Raw genomic sequence first — 17,378 nt, 5'->3', positions numbered from 1 at the left:
AGGGGAGATTCGAGACTATTTCAAAATGTATCGCTATGTGGATTTTTTAAATTTCGAAGGTTTAAATTGATGGTTGAAGTTCTCACATTATGACAGGGGCACTTTAGTTTCAAAAGAATTCCGATTGTGGTGTCGTATCGATCCCGGAATTGGAGGTCGTATCACGACAACGAGGTTAACGGCGAATGATTGTAGAGTCAAACTCCGGAGAACACGTTTCTTTATTTGCCATTTTGCAAGACTTGGCTTGCTGTCTCCAAGTCAGACTCGGCTGTACTTGGGGTTGTTGATGGATCGGTAGTCGAAACAGTTCCGCTCTTGTTGTGATCGTGTAGAAAATTGGTCTTGGGAAGTTGGATATGATTGGCTGGTCGTGTGTGTTTTAGATAGTGATGGAAGTAGTGTAAAATTAGGAAGAGTAGGAGTAGAGGTACATTCGGTTACTGGCGGCTGCGGCTATAAAACTATGACCTCGGAAGGCTAATGGTAAAAACGGTTCCGCATGTGCTCGTCAGCTGCGTGTCCCTACGGTTTGTCGAATATTTTAAATTACGGTTATTTTTTGGGTGCGCTTTTCGTCCTTTATGACGGTTCCGGTCGTTATGTCGCCAATAGAGGTAGGTTAACCTTCACGATCGTACGCTTGTCCCTTCGTAGAGGGTTTTACGACGGTACACCGATATCTTATTATAAAATTGACAAATTCTTAATTCATCTTCTCAATTCAAAATTTGTCCTTAAATCTAGCATGTGTTACATTCTAGATACTAGCATCTAAAGTTCTTACAAATAGAGGATAATACCGATGGCCCCGGTCTCACCACGAGGAGGTTGCTGCACAAGAGACCCGGAAGGGAGTCAGAACGAATGCAATCCTATTTGTCAATGATGTTATCGAGCACCCCCTTTCGGCTATATTACCATTCAATTTTTCAATAAAAACGGTTTGAACAAGATTATGTTGAACTATTATTGTGCTTTTAGTTTGTCTAACGTTTCAGGATTAGTCAATTCTTCGACATGATTTTATTTATTTTATATAAATAATTATTTTGAACTTTCTTTCAAACCAGCGCGTTCTCGCTAGTTACGAAATTCTGTTCAGTCGATTAGTGTTCGCCTGTGCATAATCGCATGTAAAGCACTTAAGCATCGTCGCAGTTCGACGCGTGTCTACCGGTAATCTCCCGACTCCACTGGAAAGCCTCGTTACTTGTTGATCCCTTGGGATCTGCGCCCGTTAATCAGCTCGGAAACGGAAAATAGCTCTCGTAGGCAGACCTGGCATCGTAAGACCGGCACCGTGCGCGAATTTATGCGAGCCGATAGCACGCGCGGAGCCGGTGTAAAAGCTGATATGGGCCTCTTAATGCCGTTGCGTAAGAAAAGATTTACGGTAATCGCGACTTTTCAAACGAACTGCTGCCGGAAACAACGGTGGAACGTTGATCACGGTAACCAGCACGCGGAATATTTCATTTACTCCCGTTTACGTGCCTAGATCGACGTCTGTTCTCGATGATTATGGACCAATGATGCCTGGAATCCTGCTTTCCACGTTTTCGAGCTTATCACGATCCCCTTAGACAGCATCGGGATCTTTAAAAATTGCGAAACACGCGTGAATACCGCTTCCTTATTCCCCTAATTGATCCTTGCGGTGCTGACGGGCCTGAGGACTATCGTCTTCGTGGATTCACAGCGTCGCGTAGAGGATTATAATTAGGCTGTGCATTTTATGCATTCATAAGGAAAATATGTGTTGGGTTCAGAGCGTTGCATTTGTTCTAATTTGAACGCGATTTAATCCTGACCCATCGCAAATATTGTACAGGGTGTATAAAAAGTAATGGACATTCGTCCTAGGAGAAAATCTACACCTCTGGATCGGTGGACATTTATAAGACAAACTTGCCGCAAAATTGTTTATAACAAAGAAAATTGTTGTTAAAATTTGTTTTTACATCAACACCTTCCACTCATCCAGAAAAGAAAAAGCTTGAAAGAAGCCAAATGTCGCAAACAAATAGTTATTGAGATATAAGCTATTAAAGTTTTTGCAAAATTTGATTCTGTGGAGTTATACGTATAGACAAAAGTCTACTACATATGTACTACAGTCTACCCGACCGTGTCGATGAGACAGAACATAATCGTGTGCGTGTTTTGAGACAAACGAAATTTAAAGGGACATTCGTCGCTAGGCCCGTACCAAGTCATCGTCTTCCAGCCCAATCGGATAATAAATTTGAAGTAGCAAAATATGGATGAATACCTTATGTCCTTATATCCATTCTTATACATAAGAATATTAATTCTGAGTTATAAAATACTAACATGTAACAGCGATTGCATTAACCAATTTTTAAACAAACTATTTTTTCAAAAATCAGTTCATACAAAAAAACATGTCATTCAAAGACGCACAAATTGCATTTCGAAATTTTCGTCTAGGCCTAATAATTTCGTAGATATTCAATGAAATGGACTTTTTACCCCACTTTTGGAGGGCTGAGACGTTACTTTCCGTCCTCTCGGAAAACAATTCGGCCATTTGACCGAATAATTATCCCAGAAAAAGACGTTACAGGACAAGCAAGATGGTCCGGGGAGTTAAAACGGTCGCTCCTAAATCACGAGCGTTAATTGCGAGCGAGGCCGTCTCTCGTCGCCTCGAGTTTCGCTGCGATAAATCCGCCGGAGCACGCGCTCGTCCCTTCAAGGGACAAGGGAGGGTTGTTCCTCCCTTGTTCGCTGTTCACTCTGTCTTTCCTCACCTGGCTGCCAACAGGTTTATCGCGCCGACTCGGATTGCAAGGTCGCGACCGTCGGAATCCCGGCCGGTGAGGAACGACTGTCAGAGGATTTGTTAGGCGGCCGTGTAATAAGTTCGCGGAATCGGTGGCTTGCGCGCGCGCGGTATAGTGTTTCGAGGCCAGGATGAGCGAGGGAATGACCCTCGGTGTGTGTGACATCCTCGTGGAATTTGCTAGTCCCGAGTATAGTGTGCAAGCCTCATTTTGCTGTATAGGGTGTCCCATCAATTTTTGTAGAAACCAGAATCTTTTAAAATAAGTGTCCAATAGGCTTACTATTGTATCAGGTACACAAAAATCAGAATTCTCCAATTAATTAAGTAGCATTGCATTTTACGAAAACGTCCTACACGAGAAAATGGTGGTTCGATGTTCTAATGACGGGGTCAGAATTCCAAAGTTGTGCGATGATGCCTTCAGGTTGCGTGTTAAGTTCAAAGCTTGAAAGTTTAGTGAAATTACGGTGATTTTTTACTCTTAATTGCACGCATACATTATGTACAATTTGAAAACTTTGAATTCTACTGAACAACCCCGTCCCATTCAGATCAGTCTTGTCGCACGCGCTCTCGCCAGCTCCATTCAGGCTCGGCTCGATTTGTTGCTCGTTTTTCGTCGGGCCTCGGCAACGATCTGATAATTTAGGCTCGCGTGCACGCGAGTTCGTTTTGTTGCGCTGTTCCACTCCGTTCCGATGAGTTTATTAGCCAACCCCCGGTTCTCCCTCACACCCTGTTCCCCAGACAAAACGCGATTCATAAACGCGACGATCATTTTCGCGAGAGCGCGTGTAATCTCGTTCCCTCGATCGCGTTTCGACCACTATACCGCAGCGCTATAGCGATTCCACGGAAGAATCCGACCGGGTAAAAAATTACTGATCACCGCCATCCGACTCTGTTCGTCTCGAACCGTTTCAATGGAATCCCGACGCTCCTTACTTTGTAATCTCGGCAACGGCTTCCAGGATTTCAACTAAAACTCCACACTATTACTTTGGCATGCACGTCTCTTTTTGTTAAACTGTTGCAAAGGGTTCTATAATGCGAGACTATCGGGCGAGATTGCTGACGATCGAATGGGGAATATGGCAACGAGATGAGAGGTTCAAGGATACTTGAATCGGTTTTACGATTTTTGTTGCGTTCGAGCGGTAACCGTATCTATACGGCGTTCGGAATATTATCCAGCAATTTATATTGCTGCTGCGTTATTCTGATGGGTTTGGAGGCATCGCTGTAATGTGCTGCGTGCTGAGGTCGCTCGGGGATGCAGATGAGCTTTTCGAGTATTTTCTAAAGGGTCATCTTCAGTTATGGATTATCTAGGTGCACGGTAGTGCACCAGCCAAGTTCTCGCACTGCCTGCTTTTATACGAAACAACTTACAATTAGAAATACCCCTTGCAATACTGAAAAAAGCGTTTGTAAAAATTAGTTTAAAAGAACGCTATTTTTTAATGAGTTACATAGAGGGCTAAATTATTCAAACTTGGCCGTTACTTTTTAAACCAATGGCCACAAAAGGTGTTAGGTAGCGACCAAGTTTGAATAATATAGACCTCCATGTAACTCTTCAAAAATTAAATAGCGTTCTTTTAAACTAATTTTTTCAAACGATTTTTTCAGTATTGCAAGAGGTATTTCTAAGCTAACGAACTTGGCCGTATTTTGTTTGATCTCACAACTTTTTACGGCCATAGGAACTTGGTTTCTGTTTACAGGATGTTTTTGATGGGATTAACCCTTACCACTCGAGTGGCGACTCGGAGAGAGAGAGAAAGACAGAGAGAGTCGCCACTAAACATTGCTGTACCATTATTCAAAATATTGCTTGCGTTATTAAAAACATGTTGCTACCTCAATCAATTACCAAACGTTTATGTACGAGGTATTATATTAATCTGATACCCATGAAAATATTTATGTTTCGTTCGAAAATTTTCGGGGTTTGCTTCGCCTGAGACCCCGACCGAGTCATCGATCCCAGCAGACGTTCCCCCATGAAAATGACTCTCTCGTTGGTAGTTTTGACGGTTCCGACAGTTGAAATTACACGTTCCGGCTTTAGGGTTGCGTGCGCGTCGACAGAATCAGGCAGAATGCGATTACTGCAACTACTATTAAACTATTACTAAGAACCACTGCACCGTGATATTTTGTTGTCTGCTGTCATGCGACTCGCCGAGGCATCAGGATAATTGGCCTCGATTCTTGTCACTGATCCCAACGACGTTTTCAACATTCTCTACGTAGCCCATACAGTACTACGTAGCCCATACTACTTTTAAAAAATTTTCCGTATTGTAAAGAGTAATGCACGCCCAATCTAAACTCCTTGAAGATACGAAAAAAATTGAACACCGTTGTTACACGTCATTAAACCGCAATACATACATTTCTTTTGAAAAAAAAGTCATCGGTGTAAGTACATTTCCAGTTCCATTCTCGATCAACCTTCGTCCAGATGGTGATTTCAAAATGCGCGTAACAAATCGATCCGAAACAGCATCCACCGAGAGCAGGATATCGCAAGGATCACGTTCCCGTACCGAGACACAAAGGCAAGACGTCCAGCTCGAAGTTTCGCGCGCGCATTCCGCGGTTTCAACGGTTGCAAAATGCCCGAACGATTTAGTAACGAGCGAAAGTATGCGCGAGTATGAGCCCCGGCTTGTAAAAACCGATAATAAGCGATCGTTCCACGAGTTGGTAGCGATCCGGCACTCGGTTAGGCTAATGAGTGAGTGTCGGGTTCCCTCGGGTGTTGATAAATACGTTGCGGTGCGCGTTGACAAGTCGTAATAAGTTAGCGATATTGTACGAACGATGCAACGTCCGCCATTTTGGTGAACGGAGGCGCGACCCTCGAATTTGACAAAGCACGACCGACCATAAACCGCTCGCGGTTCAAACAGTCGCTTTCACGACTAATAAATTGAATATAAAAGCATGCTGCCCCTGCTGCTGCGGACCGGTACACACTAGGAACTCACAATCTTTAGCGTGCGTTAAATTGGATTCGTTATGGTGGGCGTGTCGGCGCCGTAGTTTTGCATAATAACAACCAGCCTGAATAGACCCGCCGGAGACAGGAGTTACGATCCTTTTTCGACTGAAATACGCGATGTTTTATAATGCCAGGGGAATTCGGACGATTCACGGCTCCCTGTCGCCTTTGTCCCAGCTCGAAATGAATTCGTAAACGCGTATGGCTGTCGCGTTGCCCGAAGCAGCGGTAAAAATTCAATTTCTTCGACTTTCAAATTACTAAACATTTAATATATCAATCTAATATCTATAGAATGACAAGAATCATATAGAATAGAATCATTCTAAGGCAGAAAAAATGTTTAATTTTCGAGCTAAAGTAGCTCCGACTGCGGAGGTTAATAAAATCAGGACCACGATGATCCAGTGACTGCATCCTCTGAACTTGCAGCTGCCATAATGTCGGTTGCATATGCGCATAAACATAAATATACATCGTCACGAGGTCCGGCCCGCGAAACATTCTCCTTCGTCTCCCTTTCACGATTTCATTTGGACCCAGTGACCATAGAAAACGGTCTCGGATGCCTTCTTCTTCCTCCGTTGGTGGTAAACGTCATCGATCTTGATCATCGTCGCCGTAACGACGGCCGATTGTCCTCGGACACACGACGACCACTGAATAAACAAGGAAGAATCTGGGACGGGGCCCTCTATCCGTATCTCTGTCATCAACGGATCCGTCGTGATAACCGATGATATATGGCCGATTGTTCGTCGAAGCGCGAATCTTCGGGAGCAAAAGGATGACCCAGATCTCCCGCTCACTAAATGACGGTCAATACGACATGTTACCGTTTCCATTCCGCACGACGAAAACATCTCGCGAGACAGCGTGGGTCGCAATTTTTCTTCACTGACAAATGAAAGTAATCCGTTAGCTGGAACTGGCTGGAGGTGGTGTGCCGTGGTTGCCGGATTTTCTGAAAGACCTGGACCAGATTTTGTTTAAGCTCTTCAGACCCTTTAATGGGTCCACTTCGCTTCACAATTTGGCGTTACACAATGTTACAAAAAAGAAGGAAGTCTTTGAAGAAGCAATGAACATTAAACAGAAGAGATTACAAAGAGAGTTAAGTAAGCAGTGGTATTGAATAGTGTTCTACGAACTATTAATTAGTTCGAGCAACGTTGCTGGATGGAAATCGAAAAAGCAGCTATGTAACGCGGGTTTTGTGTTCGAGTAAAATTTACAAGCCTGCCTCCTGGAAATTAGAGTGGTTAATTGGTCCGATTACATTCACAATGTATGACTGTAAGAAAGATAACTAAAATACCTGACTGGTTGAATTAATGCCATACGAGGAATGCTCGCTTGCTATGCGTAACCCAGAGCGACACCACTCGACCACGCATTGAAATCACTCGAGCAGCGTGCTACCGCTGCCGCACCGCTGCTTTCATATCTGTATTACACGCAAACAACGAAACGACTCGCATTCTCTACTCGAATTCTATTTCCGTGCGATGCAATGCGCATTCCCCGAGCGGCTATTAAAATTTGAACGGAACATATGTACGAGATAAAATTTCATTTTCTGCATTCCTCCAGATCCGACTCCGTCCGAACAGAATTCCTAATAAAACCGCTATTGTATTAAAAATGATCGTCCTTTTATTAAATCAATTAAACCGAGCGCTGTAACCGAATCCTTTTAAGATCGCGATTAAAACTTCTGGAACTGCTAAAACTAAATCGCTCGATGTTAAACGACAAAAATTCACCGGCCAACAAAATAATTAACCAGACCGTTACACCTTAATTCGCATTCTCACAAACCACTGCACACAATTCCAAACTTTACATAGCACGCTCCATAAAAACTAGAACAGCCTGAAAATACCTTAATTAGAAAATTCCCTGCAAGAAATTCAAATGAAATCGTCGCTGATTCAATATTCGCCGATTGAACAGCTGAAAAACTCGCACATAAATTGCATGAAAATGTCCACGGTGTTCCGACAAACTAATTCTAATTAATTCGAGCACGGCCACTGGTTGTACACGTGGGAACATCGAGCCCCACCTACAAGACAATCGATCCTTGTTAGCAAGGTGTCAATGAGGCGCGGCCTCGCCTGTGTTGTATATTCGCGTATCATTAGGTCGACCGTAATTTGGGAATGGGATTACATCGAGTTTATAGATCGACGGCGATACAACGGCGTCGCTATTAGCGTCGGCTCATTATTGTTCGCACGGGCCCGGAACGCGGCTGTTAGGTTAAACAAGGCGCACCGGTGAGAGGTTTCCTCGGATTTTATCTTGACGCGGACACGCCTAGCGTTCGATTCTACGAGCTCGCGCCTACTCACGGACAATGTACTTCTCCCCGCGAACAAATTGATTAGTATACCGCTGTTTGTACCGGGCACGCGATCCGGGATCCAGCTGGATCGCCGTGGATCCTGCTGGGCCGTTTCCAGAAGACAAATTAAACGAATACCAGAAATCCGTATGTCGAATTTCGCGCGATCGTAAATCGTAAATCGTTGAAAATAAAGCTCAAACTTTCGAAATGAACACCTTAAAATATATCAGATAATTGCATAAGTTCGTGCCCGATCCGAAAATAAAATTTTAAACAACACAGCTTTATTAATCAATTTATCAATTATCTAGTCACCATTCTTTTCTACAATTCGAAAAGACAACAGTATAAATCAACGACGAACAAATGAAGGTTTTCCTGAAGAGGAGAAGAGAAAGAGTCGTTAATCGTTAATGTTAATCGAGTCTAATCATCGATGGAGAGTACGAAAGGGTCTTCGGAGCTAACAGGCTTGTTTTTGCTGGATGTTCCAGGTGTATCCCGGATGGCGGGGACGTTGGTTACACGATGACGGAACTGCAGCCGTCGCCGCCAGGATATCGAGTCCAGGATGAGGCCCCGGGCCCACCTTCCTGTCCTCCGGGCCCGTACAAGTACGCGAGCCACGGCCACGGGGCCGAGCCTACCAATTTCAAGAGTGCCACGTCGTATCCTCCGGAAGGCTATGCCCTCAAGCAGAGCCCGTCCCGCTCGGCGCTACCAAACGATTACTATACCAGCAGGCGCAGAAACGACGGCAGGAGGTCCGCCGAGGAGCACGAGCCTGGCAACCAGGCTAAGAAACCCACGGCTCCCGGTTACAACGAGAGTCACAAGAAGAATACTGCTGGCTACAAAAACGACAGCGGGTACGCAGGCCTCCAATCAACCCTCCACCTCTCTTCTTCTTCTTCTTCTTCTTCTTCCTTGTAGATTCTTCTTCTTCTTAAGCCGAACTTGCAGGCATCGATTCCTGGAGGAATTCTTTTAATATGTTGCCCATTGGTTCGGCTAATAGGCTTTCAAACTTGGGAATTAATAGGGACGCTAATCAATTTTTTGAACAAAGTTTGTAATAGCATTGCGATAAAGAAATTTGAGCGGTGTACTAATTTTTTGGGGGGGCTGGAAGGAGGTTAATTAGTAATTTGAGTTAATTGGGGATAGTAAACAGTGATCGATGGGGAGTGTATTATTGTGGAATGGCAGGAGACTGCTGAACTGGGGTTTATGGAGCATGGAGCTGGCGAAGAAGTGAACAAAGTTGGATTTTCAAGTACAACTAAAAATAAATATCATAATGAACAGAAATTAATTCGGTTCACCACGATTACCGTTAGCTTCCAATCACGGCCGACCATTAATATAATAACGAAACAACGTTATTACAATATAATATTTCCATAACATACAACATATTTCCATAAACATCCGCAGTCTATTCTTAGCAGCCTGACCGCATTTCATCCTAATGGAACGATACGATCGACCCACGTTCACTCTGCGCTGTACCTACAATGTAAACATACTTGAGACAAATGCAACGCTCGGCAATAAAATCATGCTCCGAATTGCAACAGATAGAATTCTCACAAGCAACCGTGTTGCAGCAAGTGTTTATGACATTGGGCCGGTGGCCCGATTCCACGGTCGAGGGTCAGTCGTCGGATCAACCCCTATTACTTGGGAATTAATTGTTCCGCTAATGAGGGACAAGTTTCCACGGTTGTTGGCTCTCTGCCGGGCAGGTTTTTGCGGGCCAGATAAGAGATACCGTTTGGCAGCCAATTAGACGTTTTCTGTATTAGTCCCGGCACACTTAGATTTCGCGATTAAGTCTGAACGGCAGCCAACGATGCTTCCCCTGGACCTCGAGTAACGACGCTTGCAATTATAGCCTGATTATACGTGATTCCAGTTACGCTGAACTTGTTGACTATTCCATAAATTATGCGGCGGCCACGCATCCCGGTAATAAAGTGGTTCAATGACATCGGGATGGAACACGGGTAATACCCGTTCCTCCAGCAGCTACCGGGTTATAGCGTTTTATGAGTGATTCATTCAGCTAATCTAGAGAGAGGTCGCACCCAGGGATCGCTTCCATGTCCCTGAACACTATATCGCCTGACGTATAATTACGGGAAGCACAGCGAAACTTCGCCTGCCTCTCTGCTAGTCCTTATTTATTCGCTTAGGATGCCGGACTTTTAATGGACCCGACGCGCGACGTCGCGTTTGCTTATTTTTCGACGTTAATCTAGAGAGAGAGAGAGAGAAAGAGAGGGGCCAAGCGAAATTACACTGTCATTTCGCGTGGTACCGCCGCTGCTAATGAATATTGATTGCGGATGGGCTAGGGGATTTGTTTGTTGATCGTGCCGGCGAGACATTAGCAAGCTCGGCTGACAAATTGGGGAAACAGTTAGTGCCGAGACCGCCACACAGTGGGCCAAACGGCAATTCTAGCGACGAATAATTCAAGTCGATCAAATGGACATGATATTTGGTCCCCTCAGGGTTTCAAATTCATTTACCAATCCTCTTCCTCTTTCCACTCTCACCATCGCCTTTTCCGATCAAATGAATGCATGTATTTCCATCTGTCGTGGAAAAACTAAACTACAAAGGCGGGAAGTTTCAAATGTGAAAAACGGTCACATTTCAATTGCAACAACCTAATACTTATATCTTTTATGCTTTAATAATTAACATATAAATTGTTGTTTGCGATCACAAAAACTAAAAAGTATTTTATTTAAACAGTTTTTGCCCCATTGTATAACAGTAGAATTTAATACAAAAATTTAAAGGTGAAGAGTGGGAGGCGTCGATAGATGAAGGATAAATTCATCTATTTTATAAGTTGCTTTGTGAATTTATAATATGAAACAGTGGGAGGTATGGATAGATTGACGAAGGGCGAAGGTTCGAGGGTGAAAATGAACGATGATTTCCTTCTGTTGCAACAGGTACAGCGAGAGCGTCGGATTTGACAGTTTCACGCTGCCTCTCAACGAGAGGGACGAAGCGTCGCCACCGCCAACGCCACCAGTCCGAGACGCTTCGAGCCTCAAAGGAGTTTGCTATGGGCCTGGCCACGAGAAATACCCATCGTGGCCCAGTGCGCCGGAGAGACACCCTGACGAGGACGTTCACGGCGCAGGTCACAACAGCGGATCCCATCGTTCCAAGTCCTGGACCGATCACACCAATTACCCGAAGGAGAAGCCAGCCCAATACACCAGACCGCACACGAAGAGGCCCAATCCTGCGTTCACGCAGCAGGTAACGTCCATTCTCATTCCTATCCATCATTATTTCCTTCCAAAACGAATGTCAAGGCTCGAGAGAACTTCCACGAACTTGCTAGACCTTCACAAATAGCCGAATCATTACAACTAATTTATTTAACGCTGCTCCCGAAAGTTCACTGATATTTTGCCCGACTGGATCTTTCGTTGATCACGGATTGTTTAAATCCATTTCGATTTAAATTGATGTTCTGTGATCAGTTATTTCAAGACTGCGGATCTTTATACACTTATACCGAAATTGAGTAGATGAAATTCAAAATTGTTGAAAAATCTTTTAAATTAAAGGAAGAAATAACATTTAATGTAGTTTCTATTTCCTGCAATCGACGTGGACAATTTTTATTTTGCATGAAGATCCGCAAATCTAGTTATATCATATCAGGTCATTTATTTTATTCGTAGATGGGTGAACATTCTTTTACATGCAATTTTGAAGAAACTGGCCATTGTCAAAAACGTTTTACAAAGAGAACCAATAGCTTCTGGGCTCCATTTTCTCACTTTCCGCCACTCCTATTGGTAGACCATTGACTCATCCTCCGAGAGCACATGCAGAAACACTCAGCGTTTCTCCGAAAGCGATACGTCACCGTGCCAATTACGTTTTGTAAGGTAATTCGTCCGCGTGGACGTGTTGGCGTGGCGAGTATTCGTGCGTCGCAGTTGGTTACGAAATTGAAAACTCATTTGCAAGGAGGCGAAGCACTTTCGACGGTGTTAACGAGTCACGAGAGAGAGAGAGAGCCAGTAGAGAAAGAGAAAGAAGGAAAGAGGCGTTATCGTTCCGTTTCCAGCGCGTTTTAATCGGCGCGCGTGGTTTCACGGCGGGCCCAGGAAGTTTAATTGGCCCCGGGAGCGTGTCGCGTTAAGCATCGGGCCCCAACGTAGGTCAGAACCTTGGCAAGATCGTGCTGCGCCCTAAAACGACAAACACAATTAATCTCCCACACCCGCGCACCCTCCTTTCTCTCCGCGAGTGACATAATCGTCGCCAGCCGGCGAAGTAGGCCAGCAATTTCGTGGCAACACACACGGGCCCTGTTCTCCGCTGCATGGGGTCCACGGGGACCCAGCAAGACCCTACCTGAGGCGTGCAAATTTCAACGGAAGAGCAAGGAAGTTTCAGAGAAACGAATCGCGATTTTAATTGGTTGATTTCTCTCTAACAAGATTGAGGATTTCTTCATTAGCGTAATTACACGACACCATTTGACTTTCAATCGAAAAAGCGAAATGCTTAGCTCCAACGATTATGGTCCCCGGTGAACCTCGAACACGCGCTATTACGTAATGAATTACGCAGTCAGCGTACACGCGGTTAGGATCCTGGCTACTAGGGTATACCAGTAACAGTTTCTTCGAATGGCTCTTTGACGGAACAACGATTTTCCTCGTTGCAGCTGAAGACTGTCATGGAGCGATGTGAGAAGATCCCAGCGGAGACTTTCGAGTCTCGGAACAGGGCCAATGTGGAAGAGGAGCCGAGATTATGGCCCCGTGTTGATCGCGAGGGTAAGGCTTTGGGTGATGAAGAGTATGTCGTCCCATCGCCGCCTGAACGCGAGCAGCAGACCGCTCAGACCCTCAGTCATGCTGATCTGGAGGCTTATGTTAGGAGCTACCAGGATCCCCAGGTGTCCCAGGTAAATTCTAGTTACTTTCGTTTAATCCTAATCGACTGAACTGTCTGTCTTACCACGCGTTGAGCTCTCCCGAACGACGCGTCTTACCACGCGTCGAAGTCTTTTACAAATCAAGTTGAATTTTTTCTTGAAACATTAAATACGGTCTATAGTTGCGTTATATATTGTTCATTAATTATAATATAAATTTTTTGGCGCAGGTGGATATATACAGAGAGGCCACGCTGACACAAGCAGGTCTGGAGGAGTACACAAGGGTGCAGCACTCTCAGCAAGCCAGTTACGCACAATCCGAAGGCTACCACAGTTATGTTTCCAGCGTGGACTCCACAACGAACACCCCATTCCTCGACAGGTACTAATCTTCACGATCCTCTTCATTCTTCTATCAACAAGTGCGAACTCTTCAACTCAGACATAATAATCTTCCAGACTGCGAAGAGACAGCGAGGCAGTAGCACAGCGACCAACTTCCACCTGGGAGGACAACTCCAGAGAGGGCAGAGACAGCGTGGTGACCACCTCCAGTGGCAGTGCGTCCAGCAGCGAGACCCTGAAATGGCACGGTTCGATGTCGGACGTGAGCGTCTCGAGCGGCCTGCCAGCTCGTCAAAGCACGTCGGACCGTTGGCACCATGGATCAATGTCGGACGTGAGCAGCGTAAACGGTGGGATCCTCCCTCAAAAATCGAGCAACGGTTGCCACGACAAATGGCAAGGTTCTATGAGCGATGTGAGCAGCACCGGGCTGTCTCCAACCACCAAGGGCAGACACAGTGAAAAATGGCCCGACAAGTGGCAAGTTTCTATGAACGACCGCAACAAACAGATTCAAGGAAGATCCAGCTTGCCTGCAGTGATCAGCCACTGCAGTTCTTCAACGAACGTTGCTGATGTGTCCACGGTTCGTGAGAGTAAGTGGCAAGAGTCTAACATCGATGAGGAATCCTTGGATAAATCGCAGAGCAGTTCTGAGTGGGATGGATCGATGAGGATTGAGAACGATAAATATGGATCCCTTACTCAGCCGATGCCGCAGAGCCCTATTCGTCAACCGACCAGTCCTCAGAGTCCTGAGACGTGGAATCCTATACATGGGTCTATGTCTGATGTTAGCCAGGCTAATGGACTGTCTTGTAGCAAACAGCTGATTGCTCATAGCGCCAGAGTGCAGACTCCGCAGAGACATCATTCCGAGAGTGTTCTTTATCTGGACCGAGAAAGGAACCAGCGGAAACTGTACCCTGTTAGCACCACGCAGCCTCAGGAGTCATCTCCGTCTTCAAGGTAGCAGGATAAAATCAATCAACACCTTTACGTTAATCTAATCATAAAACTTTTCTTAAAATCGCCTAAATCACACTCTCTTCTTCCAGGATGCCATCCACCCAACAACCCCAGATGTCCGTCGCAGAGCGCATAAACGAGTTAGAGAAGCAGCAACAGCAGCAAATGCGCTACACCTACCTAGACCCTGAGAAACGTCACCGAGTTTCGGACCCAACACTGAAAGCTATACAGAAGAAAGCTCTGCTATCATTCTACGAGCGTCACCATCAAGCTTCCTGGCGGTCTGAGCCTCAACTAGCCCAGGGAACTGCTCCAGCTCCGCAGAGTCCACCTCCACAGCCGCCTCCACGTCCCAGACCATCGTCTTCTAGACGAGCTAGCTCTGCTTCCGATTATGCCAGCGGTGCCTGGAGAGAGAATGCTAACAGAAGTCAGAACCAGGGTAACGGGGACTTGCCGAGTCCGAAGCATCAGCATAGCAACAGCTGTGGTAGTTTATCTACTGATCTATTAGGCCCAGTGATAGTTGGGCCAGCTATATCCATTGATGATTGGGTCCCAGAGAGACCGCCGAAGAAACCTCACTTGAGGAACGTGTATAACGATCGTGTTCCTAGCCCAGACTTGCCTCCACCTTCACCCCCAACTGTCACTGAGAACGAGGTGCACGATTGCGATGATCCTCTGCCTCCTCCACCCCCAGAACTCAGTGAAGACTGTTTCACGGACCCTCAGAGAAAGCCTAATCATCACCCTGAAGAGCCCAAGGCCAGGGACAGGTCCTGCGACAGACACAAGCTGGAGAGACACTCGATGAGAAGATCGAAGCATGGTAGCAAACGAGAGCTCGAAAAATCTACTTCTTCAGGAAAGTCATCTCCTAACTCTCCTACCAAGACTCCTCAGGAGCAAGATCATCAGTTCGTCAGGGCTACTATAGCTCTGAAGCACGCAGAGTCTGAATTAGTTCTCGAGAACGGTGTCTCTGCTGGGTTTGCTACTCACAGAATGGTAGCCACAGGGAGGTCCAGCTTGAGATACCCCTCCACGCAGAAGCTGATGGTGAACGGAAGAGTAACTCCAGCGAGGAGGATATCCGAAGAACGGTCCTTCGCTAACAGACCCCCAGCACAGCTCCCTGATCTCATCTCCCAGCGTTATAGTGATTCCGGGAACCAGAGGCCTGCTCCTCAAGTGCCTGTCGAGCCGAGAATCATCAGACAGGAGTCCATGAGAGTGGATAGCTCCAGACTCGACGTCTCTGGCTTACTAAGAAACGAGTCCTCCCAGAGACTGGAGTCTTCTTCAGGTCAGAGACCTCAGCCACAGGTGCCCAAGAGTGTTGACAAGAATTCCTCCGGCAACCAAGTGAACCAATCAACGAGACCGAACTATCTACCTGTCCCTGAGAATCAGAAGAGTGCCTCCAAGTACCTGGAAGGCGCGAGTCATGCGTTTTCGATCGGTAGCCCAGTGAAGACGGGTTACGAAGCCAACTCGAAGATGTTCCCTGCAGAGTCCAACCCTCAGAAGTATCACGAGCCACCGAAGTACATGGGGAACCATCACCAACGACACGGGGATGCTGCTCAGAGAAATTACTATGCTTTGCCGCCGAAGTATATCGATGCCCCCAAACAAAAGCCTCAGCCGCAGTGTCCTACCGAGAGATTCAGTGGATCTGGATCGCCTAGTTCGCCACCTCCGCCGCTTGCGCCTAGACAGAACACTCCTGGGAGGAAGTCGCTGCCACCCCCGCCGAGACCTGCACCCCCGCATGCTGTTCAAGGGTGAGTCTTGACATTTTTGTTCATGATTTTGATATTGGGCGGCTTCTGATGAGCCTACTGCCCTGAACACTAGGTTTATGGGACCCGTGAAAAATGACAAAAATGTAGAACGGTCATTTTTAATGATCCATAAACCTAGTGTTAATGTTGGGGGCTTATAATGGGTCCATTGTCATTACTAGAACTGTAAGAATATTTTGTCTGTATCTCATCCCTCTCGTCTTACAAACCACAAGATCTGTACAACATTTATTCATGTCCCCATCGCGTTATCTGCGTGCCGTTCCGTTAATTCCAAAGTAACAAATTGAATTGGTCAGCGGAGAAGCCCGGCGAGGGTTAAAATGTACTCTTTCCGCAAACATTTTCGCGATTACCAGATTTTTAGCCGTTCCGACAAGCTCGTCACATTATTCCTGGCGACGTTTATTCGCCGATTCGATGTTGCGTACTGCAGGAACGTCTCCGACGATGATCAGTGGCAAAGACACCGCTTGGTTTTTGGAACGTTCTTGAAGGTACTGGTTTTCGCAATATCGCGGAGATCTCCGCGGACATTTGTTTAACCGGTCGTCAATTAGAGATCCCGTGGATCGCGGACGAAACCTGCATCAGAGAACACACACGATCCTGTAATTGCGGCGTAATTGAATGGTAAATGGCCGCTGCCTGCGCGACGCGCTCGCAACGTCATCCATTATACCCGCTGCGCGACGTCTCGGCCGCTTATCCCGAGATCGATCAGCAGAATCAGTGGTAACCGCGAGCATTCCCTCGGTGTTGTCGATAAGACGCTTATTAACGGCCCGGGAGATCGATAGATCGCTGGAGAACCGGCGGACAGACAACCCTTTGACAGCCCTTTCGCAGACCATTGGACATAATGCTACACGGAGTCTTCAAAAAGGAGGATTCCTGTGTTTTATTGATTCTTTGGTGGTTCGAAGAGAACGGTACCGGTCATTTCGAGGATCTATTCTGGAGGAAGTGGCCCGGGAGATCGATAGATCGGTAGGCAGATGCTAGACGTTAGATGCTAGACATTTAGATTTGAAACTGGGATTTGTGTTGGCTCATCTTGATCCCCTGATAGTCGAGAATAGAGGATAACACTGATTCCACCGATCATTTACGAAATAGATTCCTGTTGGATTACGTTG

The 17,378-nt window shown here is 46.0% G+C and overlaps 1 protein-coding gene across 5 annotated transcripts in view; it reads left to right on the top strand.

The window, feature by feature from the left end:
* Positions 1–17,378, top strand: part of Shrm (shroom) — a 247,686-nt gene that overhangs the window by 161,728 nt on the left and 68,580 nt on the right. For all 5 annotated transcript variants that reach the window (XM_076430995.1, XM_076430996.1, XM_076430997.1 and 2 more), the window contains 6 exons: positions 8,673–9,047; positions 11,151–11,466; positions 12,896–13,138; positions 13,339–13,493; positions 13,571–14,425; positions 14,515–16,218. In XM_076430995.1, the coding sequence (XP_076287110.1) occupies positions 8,673–9,047; positions 11,151–11,466; positions 12,896–13,138; positions 13,339–13,493; positions 13,571–14,425; positions 14,515–16,218 (3,648 nt within the window). The remainder of the gene's footprint in view (positions 1–8,672; positions 9,048–11,150; positions 11,467–12,895; positions 13,139–13,338; positions 13,494–13,570; positions 14,426–14,514; positions 16,219–17,378) is intronic.

This window comes from Lasioglossum baleicum, chromosome 9 (genome assembly GCF_051020765.1).
Source record: "Lasioglossum baleicum chromosome 9, iyLasBale1, whole genome shotgun sequence".
In the NCBI taxonomy this organism is placed as follows: Eukaryota; Metazoa; Arthropoda; class Insecta; order Hymenoptera; family Halictidae; genus Lasioglossum; species Lasioglossum baleicum.
Note: the sequence above shows the minus strand (reverse complement) of the source record. Positions and strands in the feature narration are given on the sequence as shown.